General features: G+C 20.9%; 1 protein-coding gene across 1 annotated transcript in view; it reads right to left on the bottom strand.

Annotated features, from left to right (window-relative positions):
* Positions 1 to 9,183, bottom strand: part of LOC105359823 (dynein beta chain, ciliary) — a 38,217-nt gene extending 29,034 nt beyond the window's left edge. The window contains exons 1-16 of the mRNA XM_011496529.1: positions 9,142 to 9,183; positions 8,533 to 8,766; positions 7,863 to 7,970; positions 7,359 to 7,548; positions 6,736 to 6,888; positions 6,311 to 6,525; positions 5,275 to 5,508; positions 4,339 to 4,542; positions 3,328 to 3,519; positions 2,956 to 3,165; positions 2,600 to 2,877; positions 2,324 to 2,442; positions 1,686 to 1,991; positions 1,199 to 1,232; positions 687 to 920; positions 131 to 359 (exon numbers count right to left, since the gene is read on the bottom strand). Coding sequence (XP_011494831.1) covers positions 131 to 359; positions 687 to 920; positions 1,199 to 1,232; positions 1,686 to 1,991; positions 2,324 to 2,442; positions 2,600 to 2,877; positions 2,956 to 3,165; positions 3,328 to 3,519; positions 4,339 to 4,542; positions 5,275 to 5,508; positions 6,311 to 6,525; positions 6,736 to 6,888; positions 7,359 to 7,548; positions 7,863 to 7,970; positions 8,533 to 8,766; positions 9,142 to 9,183 — 2,982 coding nt within the window. The remainder of the gene's footprint in view (positions 1 to 130; positions 360 to 686; positions 921 to 1,198; positions 1,233 to 1,685; positions 1,992 to 2,323; positions 2,443 to 2,599; positions 2,878 to 2,955; positions 3,166 to 3,327; positions 3,520 to 4,338; positions 4,543 to 5,274; positions 5,509 to 6,310; positions 6,526 to 6,735; positions 6,889 to 7,358; positions 7,549 to 7,862; positions 7,971 to 8,532; positions 8,767 to 9,141) is intronic.
* Between the last annotated feature and the right edge of the window lie 3,392 nt (positions 9,184 to 12,575).

The raw sequence follows: 12,575 nt of genomic DNA, 5'->3' as shown, positions 1-12,575 counted from the left end.
ATTTTAACTTTCTTACGTTAACTGTATTTTAATTTTTCGCCGAATATTACACATTCAAGACTTTCTTAAATATATGTATATATGCTGCAGAAAAATTAAAAATTAAAAATTACTAACTAAAATTACATACTGTATAAAACTCGCGATCAGGTATCAGTTTGGAATCAATTCTTGGTATTAAAGTAGCCATTCTCATAATATCAAGCATAATATCCTCGTAAAGGGCGTAAAAACTCGATGAATCATTGATATCTACGGATGGATCATATACGATACCCCAGGGCTCTAGTAAAAGCTGTATCTCAAATAGAGGTTTTATGTCTGCCATCTCATCCGTTTCATTGATTATATAACGAATACTAAATATAATATTGTACTATTTTCATTTAAACCAATTGAAATTATTATTCATCTATATATATATATATATATATATATATATATATATTATAAGAGATAATATATTAAATGTTTTTGTAACTTTTGTTTATTTAATATAATTGTAACATTCTGTGTATATGAGGTCCAACTTCTTTTTAAATAAAATGAAAATTTTAGATTTATATGACTCTGATTTAAAATAATATGTAACAATTATTAATGGGAGTTAATCGTTGAATTTTTTAATTTTAACAATATATTTCTAAAATGTTTCAACAACAATACATATTCTAAAATTACTCAACCTGGTTGTAATGGCTTGAATAAGGACTTTGACGACGAGTTCATCAACATATGTTAAGTACATTTTCCATTTTTCTCGATGTTGCTCTTCGAGCTCAGCTTCCATAGCCGACACTTCTTCACGACGAAGTTTCTCAGAAGGTGATAGGGACACTTCAGATACTTCTTCCATTTCTGTTTTTTCTTCAGTTTCCGTAATTGTATCGCTTACTGTCTCTGTTTTTTCTTCCCTCATACTAAAATTATCATTTTTACATAAAAATTAAATTATATTTGATTAATTTAGAGTAACTTCAAAGAGGATTATATATATATATATATATATATATATATATATACTTGAAATTTTTGTCGTGAATTTTAAATTTATATTTAAATTTATACACGATGTAGTTTATATCACATTAAATTTAATAATTATTATAAGAAAATTTTTGTACGATTGAAACTACGACATAAAAATTAAAAATACTTAGATTTTTATTGTAAATGATAATAATATCTAATACATTACCTGCGTTCTTCCTCCTCTTCATTTACTGAAACTTCTTTCCTCAAAATAAAACGAAAATTGGTAATGAAATTAATATTTTAATTAAATAAATAGTATTATTGTATGAATGTGATAAAAAACATAAATATTTATATTTTTATAAATATAAAGTCTTTTTTTTAATTACTAATATAAATAATATTACTATAATTATAACTGTTTATTTAAAAATCGAAAAATATTTCATTAATTTTATTATGCAGCCAAGTTTTAAGACAGTTTCTAATATAAAATGATTCTCTTATTTATTCTAATAAATATTCATCTAAAATTAAAATAAGAAAAAAGAATAGAGAACAAATATTTCTCTAATATATTGTTTTAATATTATTATTTTCGTTAAAATCGGTATGCGTTACATTGCCAATACAGATATTAAAATTCATTGAACATACAATTTGTAAAAATCAAATATAATAAATGATAGTATTTCGTGATTTAACATTACCATTAGCTTCATATAATTCTATTCGATCAGGGATCAAATCGAAATATAGTTTGTAGTTTAATTCGAGGACCCGATCAATTTCTTCCGCATCGGATGATATCAAATCATACCTCTTCTTAAATATTTCCTTTCTATCACCAATAGCTAATAACTTGTTGACCTTATTGTCCTTTCGCTTGATAACTGGAGTTTTTGCCCAGCTATTAAGTCGTGAAAACAATTTTGCTAGATTATCTTGAGCGAGGAAAATTCGTTGATGGAGCGTTGTAACTATATCATGCAACTTCTCTACATATTCAGCTACATCTTTGTTAAGAACAAAATTCATACAATTTTTATAAGAATGAAAGTTCGTATTATACATAAATACTTTTATGTTTTTTTTTCAACTATTTTAATATTTAAATAATTCTTTTAAAATCTTTTACTACAAAAACAATTGTTAAAATATTATATTTAAAAGCAATTACTAAAATATTATAAGTTTTTAAATATTATATCACATATAATTGTAATACAAATTTTAGTTTGAGTTTTGGGTATTGATTTAATTTTTTTATATTTAATTTTTTTATTTTCAATTTATTTATTTTTTTTTTTATCACGTTTTCAATGTGGAATAACATAAGCAATATTACCAGGTGTATTCCAAGTATAATTTTCTTGAGCATAATCTAGCAGCTCATTAATTGTTCGCATTTCATCATTAATTAAAAATGTTTCAATTTCAGATGTTGAGTTATTTATTTGATTGTACCTAATATAAAAATCTCATTTTTAAGAGAAATTAAAAATATAAAATTTATTATGTTAACCAAAAATGAAAATCAGTTTTGAATAGAATTTCTTTTTTTGATTGTACTTTAATATTTATTACATAAGATAATATTACAAGTATTAAAAAGATTACTCACCGTTTTGCAATATTATTAACCTTTAAACTGCTATCATAAAAAAAGGTAGCCCTCTCAAAAATATCTAAAGCTTCAATCGGTAAATCTGTTATGTCCAAAATCATTATCATAAATTTTGCTTCACGTATAATTGTTCCCAAATTTTCGTCAAAATTGCTTGCTAATTGTTCATCCTCTTCTTTAAGAAATAAAGTTTTTAATAACCCAATTTCACATAATTCCGGTACTTTTTCTGCCCATTGTACAAAAATTTCTTCTTCTTTCTCATTTATTAATTTCTTTATAATTTACAATAAAATAATTTTTAAAAAATTATAAGTCTACATGTAGAATATAATAAAAAATTAATATCTTACAAGAAGTTCATTATATTTTTCCATAGCAAATATCATGGAATTAGAATGTATAATTGGATGTTCTATGGTTTTAGTCCATTCGATTGCATTCCCAATACGAATTTTTAATTTTCTTAAAAAACAAAATTTACTCGCTATTGGAGAAAAATTTTCATCGATATCTATGTAATCGTTATTTTGAAATAATATTACATTTTTATCAAATATCACCTACAAGTTTGAGGGATAATTAGTACATTTAACACAAATTTAACATTTTTATAATAGAATTTGATTTAGATTTGCTTTTTAATTGATGAACACAATTTATTCTATATAGTTTTTTTTTATTTGAAATTGTATTAAAAGAATTTGTAACACAAAAGTACATACTTTTACCGTATCTATTTCTTCGTGTAATTTAATTAATATCGTTTCATAATACGGCCATAATTGTTGAAAAATAATTGGTTTGTTAACTATTGTTCCAATATTTAAAATAAATTTATTCATGCTTTCTAACGTATGACATTCTGAGAAAGCTTGATAAAAAATCGTACCTAATCTTCTATCAAATTCTTCAATCTATAATCATATTAAATTTTTTTGTTTTGATAGTAATAAAGAATTATTTAAAAATCTTATGAATATTAGTAAATAATTAAAATTATAAATATTTATTATAAATATCTAACAATTGAAAATTCATTATTATGATTCAATTATGAATAAGAATATAATTTATATTTAATTTATAATAATTTATATATAGTGAACATCTTTCTTTTCAACTACATAAGTTTTGATAAACGTTTTTTTCAATAATCAGAATACCTATTATTTATTAAATTAAATATTAGTAAATGTAAATATTTTTCCATTTAATAACCCGCGATATCATTACTGTTATTAGATAAATATATTAATATTAATGCAGATAAGTTTAAAATGAAGATCGCTTTATTATTATAATTTAGTAAATAAAAAATATATGTAATTAACATAATATGATTATTTTTTTAAGTTAAAATATTTTAGCATAGAAATTGTTTATAAAATTTAAAAAACATTTTTGCATTTATTATATTAATTTTTAAATTAATAAAATTTTATCTGGATTACATTGAAATATTAAAAAAAAAATTAGAAATATAAATTTAACTGTAATATATACAGATTAATATACATTGCAAATAGATATTTCAATAAAAAGTATAGTATATTAAGAAAATTATACGTCAGTAATTTACTATTAAGATCTGAAGTATACATAACCACATTAACGATATAACAATGATAAATTAATTTCAATAAATTAATAATTAATCTTGATTTATCACTGGATATATTATTTATTATTAATTTATTTTAATAAAAAACTTTTAAAAATATATATAAATATACCTGAGCGAAAAATGTTTGTAGATCATTATCAAACTTAGAATCTTCAGGTAGTAACATATCGTAGTTGACATTTGAAAAATTACTGTAAAACTTTATAAAACTTTCATAAATCTCTAAAACCATTGGTCCTAATTTTCTACCTTTAAGTCCAGCAATTTCAATTTTTTCTAATTTAAAATACTCTCGTGCAATCTCAAAAATAATCTAAAATATAAGAAAAATTCTATATTTATATATAGACAACAATAAAAATATAAAAATATCCATATTGCAATTATCCACATGATAATTTTAAATTATTGCAAAATAACATATTTTATACAAATAGGGATATACAAAATTATTTAATAAATATATTTTAATTTAATATACTAGGTACAATTATTATAAAAAAAATTTGCAAGAATGTATATATAATTTAACTTCACTTAATAAAATAATATATATTTTTTTTTAATAAAATATTATTTTTACATTATTAAATAAAAATTAAAAAATAATTATTAATTTAAGTGTTTTATATATCGGTGTTATTAAAACAACTTTAACAACGTATTTATGTATATATATAATATATAAAGTTATATATTTATAAAGTATATAAAATATATAAAGTTATATAGAAATTAAAAAATAATTATTAATTTAAGTGTTTTATATATCGATGTTATTAAAACAACTTTAACAACGTATTTAGGTTCACTTTTAATTCTTGCTCTTATTTTTGCATTTTGAACATTGATTATATTATCATATAATAAATTACAAAAAATAAAATACAACTAGAAATTTCAGTAACTATATTAATTTATTTATTAATTAAATGCAAATTTATGTTATTCTTTTTACATTTGTTAAGACAAAATAATAACTACTTTTATGGATTTTAATATTCATTAAATAATTTTATATAAAATAATATTAAATCCGGATTACCTTTAACTGTTTTAAACGCTCAGAAAACTTGAATAGTCTTTCAAAGATTAATTTTTCATGAAAATTCCAACCAAGTGGATCTCGCGTGTTGCGAAAGTAGCTTACGACTTTGCCGCGAAAAATATTAAAAACTTCTTTATAATGATCGACAGTTTTTATAGTTTGATTAATTTTATTCCAACTGTCTTCACTTTCTCCTTGAAATAGTGAACCTGGATCCAAATAATCAGAAGCCTACGAAAATTAGTGCATTTGTGTATTTAAAAATAATTTCGTTCTTTTAAAAGATTTAATAATAAAGAAAATTGAAAAATTAAACTAAAATTCATTTTACTTGTACATTTATTAGTTATAATATACAATACCAAAATATCTATCTAATTCCAATATGTATGTTATCTATTAAGTGCTACTGATAATGACATTGAAAATTCAAAGTAATCATACTGATCTAAATATTGTGTTACATTTTTAAATTAATAAAAGATTTTGATAAGTTATTTTCAAGAATATACCATTTATATACTTATCCAATTACAGTTAAATAATGAAATCTAAGTGTAGTATTTCTTGATTTTTTATTCAAAAGTTCATTTTGCTATTGAATAAATTTTCATATACTTATTCTTATGTATCTATAATTTTCAATTATGCTAATATTCAATCTTAATCGTAATTTATGCTAATTAGTAAATTGGCTAATATTGATATAAAATGCTTAACACTGATAAGTTCAACTTAATAATTAATAACAAGCAGCAAATTATTATATAAAAATTATCAAATAAAAAAGGTATTTATTTTATTATATTTTTTTTTTAAATAATAAATATTTTATATTTTACAATTATAACGTAAAATGAGTAATTTCTTTAAAATACTATACAAACTTTTTTTTAATTTCAATAAAACATGCATATATATCCAGAGATTATTTATTTTTGAGATATATAAAATGTTAATTATAAATAAAATATAGTAAAAATAAAGATTTTTACTTTTATTATTAAATTTTTAGATTTTTAAATTATGTTACCTTCATAATAATTAGATTCGTAAATTCTTGGAAAAGCGTCACAATATTTGTACTTTTGCAATAGTATTTCGAACGAGACCAAGTCAAGCAAATACAATGCATTAAAGGTTTTAATTTCGATTCAATCAACAAAAAATTGGACTGGTTTTCAATTTCTTGAAAAAGCTTTTCGAGTGGCAATAAGTATAAACAAATCTCACGTGCTTCAACTACAGCTGTATAATAAAAATATATTATTTATAGTTGTTATTAATTATTATTTGTTATGAATGATAAAAAAATTTGTTATAATTTATTTATTTTAGATAAAGCTGAAATTACAGAAATAAATTTCATATTTATATATATATTCAAGTATAATTAAAAATGATCAATAAGTATTTTTTATAAGTACTATAATTATTACAAAGAGTTATAAATTTTACCACCAACAATAGTTTTAAAATTATTTTCTAAAGATTCTAGATAAGGACTCTTAAATTTTTCTAATATTATTGCCATTCTCTTGACTCGTGGATCTCTCAATTGATCATAAATTAACTCCACATTATTAAGTCTTTTTCTCCAAAATGTAATTTCTAGAAGTGAATAGTTAAGATATTTATATTATACATTATTATTATTTTTTTTATTACTAACATAAATGTATATTTTCTTTATAAATATTAATTTATCGCTATAAAACGGCGTTGTTTATTCAGAGATGTCACTCTATTTGATTCATACTCAGTTGTTAAGAAATTGAGGTAAATTTTCGGAATAATTAATCAAAATAACAATTTTAAATTATTTAGCATCTAAATTAACTATATTATTAAGTATTTTATTAATGTTCATTAATATTATGTTTATTTTCATATAATTTTTTTAATTGATTTAATAATCTATTTGAATAATATATTAGGAACTAGTTACAAAATACTAGTTATATAAAATACATAAATATGATTTAAAATATTCCAAGAGTTCATGTACTTGTATTAAGTTATTGACGAAATCAGCTTAACCGTAAGTATTGACTATAAAATAAAATTATTCAAATATTAACCATCTTTAGGCACAGGATATTCTTCTGGTATAAAAAATATAGAGAGAACCTCGCTAATATTTTTTGACCACTTCACAACAGTTTCCTCAATGTTCGCCTTTAGTTTCAATGATACTGGATCTTCTCCAAAGATCTGCTCAATATCCATCGGCATTGGCAACATCGTTTCTCCACCAATTTTACTTTTAATCTTTAGCAAACAATTTTATCATTGATAATTGATATAATATCAATTATGAATCTTATTTTTAAATCTTATACAAATTATTTTTTAATAAATTAAGATAAATTTTATATACTTTGTATACATGATAGGACATATTTTAAGTGATCAAATTTATAATAAATTTATTTTATCAACAACTGCAATCAAATGAAGAATTTTGAAACAACTTAAACTATTAATACGTAGTTGTACAGTGTAAAATATAAAATTTTTCTTTCAATAAAAATTTATAAACAGGAAGAAATTAATTTTTTCAGAACATAAATAGCTACGATTACCTCACATATTAAATTACGAAGTTCATAAATATGCCTCTTTACGTCTTCGGCAATTACTGCTGGCCATTCATGGCGATTTTCTGGATTTGTCAAAATAGGAATGAAAACCTAAAGAATTTCCGAACATATTATTAGGATAATATTAATTCTATATGTAATAAAAGACGATCAGCAATCAAATGTGAACATAAACTTGAATAATTAAAAGCAAAATCAGAATATCGCTAATTATATCGACTCTTGTTAATTACAAATACCGGTATTCGATATAATTCACGTTTAAACATAAAAGAACGAATGTTGCACATAGATTGTAGGACTGAAAGGAAGCTATAATTAGAAAATAGCAACGAACATTTACCAAAGATGATAAAACAATAATAAAATTTACCGATTTTTCAATCAAATTAAGTTTACTATAAATTTAATTATTCGATAAGAACTTTATGTAAGTTTATTTTTTGAGATAAATTGCTTCTATAAATATAAAATGAATTGTTCTTTATATTTTTAATAAAGAGTATTTTAGAAAAAAGGGTAATCAATTAAAAATTTATAACATGCATCTACTTCAGAATGAATATTTGTTTCAATAACGTATTATTGGATATTACTCTCGATAATAATTATTTAAAATTTAAAATATACCAGTTATTTTGTTACAACTTACATCTTGTACAATAGTGGCCAATTCATCAAAAGAATTCGGCATCATTTCGCCAATCAATAGCATTTCTTGGCAATTATCACCCGTAAGTACAACAGAATCGCGTTTTAAGAAGTAACAGTATCGCGTTTTATAATTCAGCTGTATAAAAGAAAACGGAATCAAGATACCAACTGGAGACATTTCTATTAACAGCATGTTTTCCGTTGCTATCTCAAAAAAGTGCAGCATTATATTCTATAAAAGATAATTAGTTAAGTTTATTCATAGCACAATAATGTTTAAAATTCATTATTAAGTAAATGCACTACAATGGCTGATAAATAACGAAAAATTGTCAATATAATGCTAATATTGGTAGTAAAAATAAGAAATGCATATATTTTTACATTAATGATTAATAATTTAGTTTTTTTAATTATTTTTCTATTTTCAAAAATAGAGAATATATACTATTTAATATTTATTATATAATTATATATTATATATAATATATTCCATATTACATATTATGTTTTAATATACTACGATTTTTATCGCATAAAAACGTAATGCAACGATTATTCCTAAACTGTAAGTTATTCAATAAAATAATATAATTAATAATTCCACCTTATATTTATTATTTGCCTTTAACTGGAACCACACATCCATTTTCAGTTTATGTTTATTAATCAAATATTGTAGAATAAAATCAAATCGAGGATCCTTATCTTTATCGTAAACTTCACCATCGTCCATTATTAGGTCTTTTAAATAAAGTAATTGCGACTCAAATAATTAACGACTTATTCTCAAGTATATTAAAAGATATATTTTTAATATATAGTTAAATAAATTCGTTTTTAAGTACTTCATTAATTAAATTTATTAATATTGAATAAAAATGAAAAATGTCACATAATAAAGCGAAGTTATTTCAAACGTTATTTTACGATTTTCTTTTATTTGAACATTGATGCATTTATGCACATACAATTTCTTTCTCTTTGAAATAATTACAATTAAATATTCTTAATATAATTTTCAAAATATATATTATAAAATAAAAGATTCATACACTTGTAATTAAAATGTAAAAATATTCATATATTTTATGTTTGACTCTTATCTATTTTTTGTTTTTTTTTCCCTAAAATAAAAATATTTATTAAAAATTATAAAATTGTCATAATAATTTAAAATTCAAAACTCTACCTTTTTTTTCTTTAGGCTCTTTTTCATGGCATATATTTGTCGCCACCACCGTTGAATTATTTTAGCACTTCTATTAGTTACAAAAATCTTATATTTTTTATAGAAAATTTGAAATTCTTTTTCTGTTTTTTCTGATATAATTTGTTCATAAATAATTAACTGTTTATCCATTTCAGACTGAAAAATTTATATTTCAAACATTCAATTTGGTATATACACACACACACACACGCACGCACGCACACACACACATATATATATATATATATATATATATATATATATATATATGTATATATATAGCAAACATTAAATAATTTGCATAAAATAAAATTAATAACTGTTAATTGCGATCTTTCTTGATCTAAAGCTTCATATACAGTTATCAACTCATCATAAGTTTCTTGTTTATCGCCAACTTCAGAGTCAAATTTCATAATTAAAGATAGTAATTGAGATTCAATTTTAAATCTATAATAAATAATAATTAATAAAATATTATGTAAAAATACGATCATTAAAAAATACATATTCACAAAAGTAAATACTTTTTCCCTTGAATCTCGGTTTCTATTTTCCGATTATTTTGTTTTTCCAATTCTACTTGCATTTTAAAATTTTCTAATGTTTGCTGATGACTTTTCATTCTGTCAGTGAATAGTGAAAGAGATTTAGCTAAATTATTTTTCGAATTTTCTCTAAAATATTGGAGTATATTATTATATTATATTATATTATTTTTCTTAATCATTATACGTTAATATATTATTAATTTTACAATGCTTCTGTTAATTGATTCTGAAAATTTTCTTTTATTTCATTCCATGTTTTCAAAGAATTATTAACTCGCTCTGATAATTGTTTTGTCTCCGTTTGATAACTTGATTTTTGTTTATCTAAACAAACTATTAATTCTGTAAAAAAAATAATTAACAATTATTTGTAAAATAAAAAATACTTGTATAATGTAATATTTTAAATAGTTATACCAGACATTTCTATTTTTATTTGCTCCATATCGTTATAAATTTTACGTAAATATAGTTCTTTTTCTCTTTCTTCATTTGGCATTAGTTTTGTTTTTGAAATAATAAATTCCATAAAATACTTGATTTGACGCATAAAATTAACAGTAGATCTTTTAATATCATTTTGACTATTTTTGGATAGTTCATAAATAATTTCATTAGAAATTAAAATCTAATGAAATATTAATAATTAGTTTAGATACTTATATTTTATGTAAAGAATAAGTATTTAAAATAACAATTTTTCTAAAATATTTATCAGTATCTCTTGTATTATAAATTATTTCAATATCAAATATTCATTTCAAATTAAACTAAATTGTTCAAAAAATAAAAACAAAAAATCAAAGTAAAATTTATTTTTAATGATAATAAAATTTTTAATTTATAAATTAAAAAAAATTAGTTATTAAACAATTAATCATATAATACAACATATGGACTAACATAAACAACATGAAATTACTAATATTAATTTAATGTATAAAAGATAAAGAAATTATATTTAATAAATTATTACTTGTTTGGTAGCCCTTATTTATATTTTTTATTTATTATTAATAGAAAATCTTTAAATAATTAAAATAATAAATAAAACAAGAATTCTAACAATTTTATTCAAGTGCAGATTAACATAAGTTGTCGATTTAATTTTTTAATTGCTTTTAGTTTTTGTATAAGTTTATTTCTTCCTCTAATGAAATAACGCTACATATATTTTTCTTTTTTTAATAATAATGCACTTATTCAAAATTTCATACACTGCATAAAAATTAAACAAAACCAGAAGCTTACTCATGAAAATTTGGCAAACCTTAAAATTAAAAGAATTTGGTTTTTAATTGGATTTAATGTGGAGAATAGATGGATATTGAAATGAACCTCTCAATGTATATTCATTAATATTATGTTTAAAGAACTTGTATAAAGTTTAATTTTAAGGAATAAAAATAATTGTTTTCAAATATTTATACAAATTATTCATCGTGGTTATATGTATAATAATATTAATAATATGTAATAATAACGTATGTATCTTAAGTACTTGAAGAGCATTATTAACTCGAATATTTTCTTTCATAGATCTACATGATATATTAGATTTATTAGAATTCTTACAATCCATTTCATTTATTTTCATATTAGTTGTTGTATTTTCGAAAATAACTGATTTTTCTAGAATTATAAAATATTTATAAAGATGAAATTTTTTCTGTTACACAATTAAATAAACATAAATAATTCATATCACAATTGTGAGTAAATGTATTAAGAATTATTTAAACATTACATTTACTTACGTGATAATTCATTTTGATTACAAATTTTCTGAGAATCTGAACAAGAAATAAATGCAGAATTTATTTGTGTTAATTCTTCCTGCATTAAAACTTCAGATATTTTTGGGCTTGAAAGTATTGCAGGTAAAGTAGCCTAAATAATATAAAATTAATTCTAAAAAAATTAAATTAAAGTAATTTTTTTCATAAAACAAAAATTCTATGCTTACAGCAAACTCTAATTTCATCATTAAAATTTCAAAAATGTCAATTAATCTATTCAAAAATACTGTTACTTCTATATTTGCAACTTCGCATCTTTCAAAATGATTTTTTTTTTTTAAAAAATCTTTCTTAATTATAAGACTGGAATTTACTATTAAATCTTCACTTGGAGGGAGTTCTATTTTCGACATTTTTTCTTTGAAAAAATCCTGTAAAATTAAAAAAATCTTTTCAATATAGCCTTTATTTGTTTCTTCTCTTTTTTTAATAAATAATTCGGAATCAAAAACTATTTTATTGATTTATACAATTTTGT

The sequence above is a fragment of the Ceratosolen solmsi genome, unplaced genomic scaffold, assembly GCF_000503995.2.
Source record: "Ceratosolen solmsi marchali unplaced genomic scaffold, CerSol_1.0 scaffold29, whole genome shotgun sequence".
Classification (NCBI taxonomy): Eukaryota; Metazoa; Arthropoda; class Insecta; order Hymenoptera; family Agaonidae; genus Ceratosolen; species Ceratosolen solmsi.
This window is presented reverse-complemented; position numbering and strand designations above follow the sequence as displayed.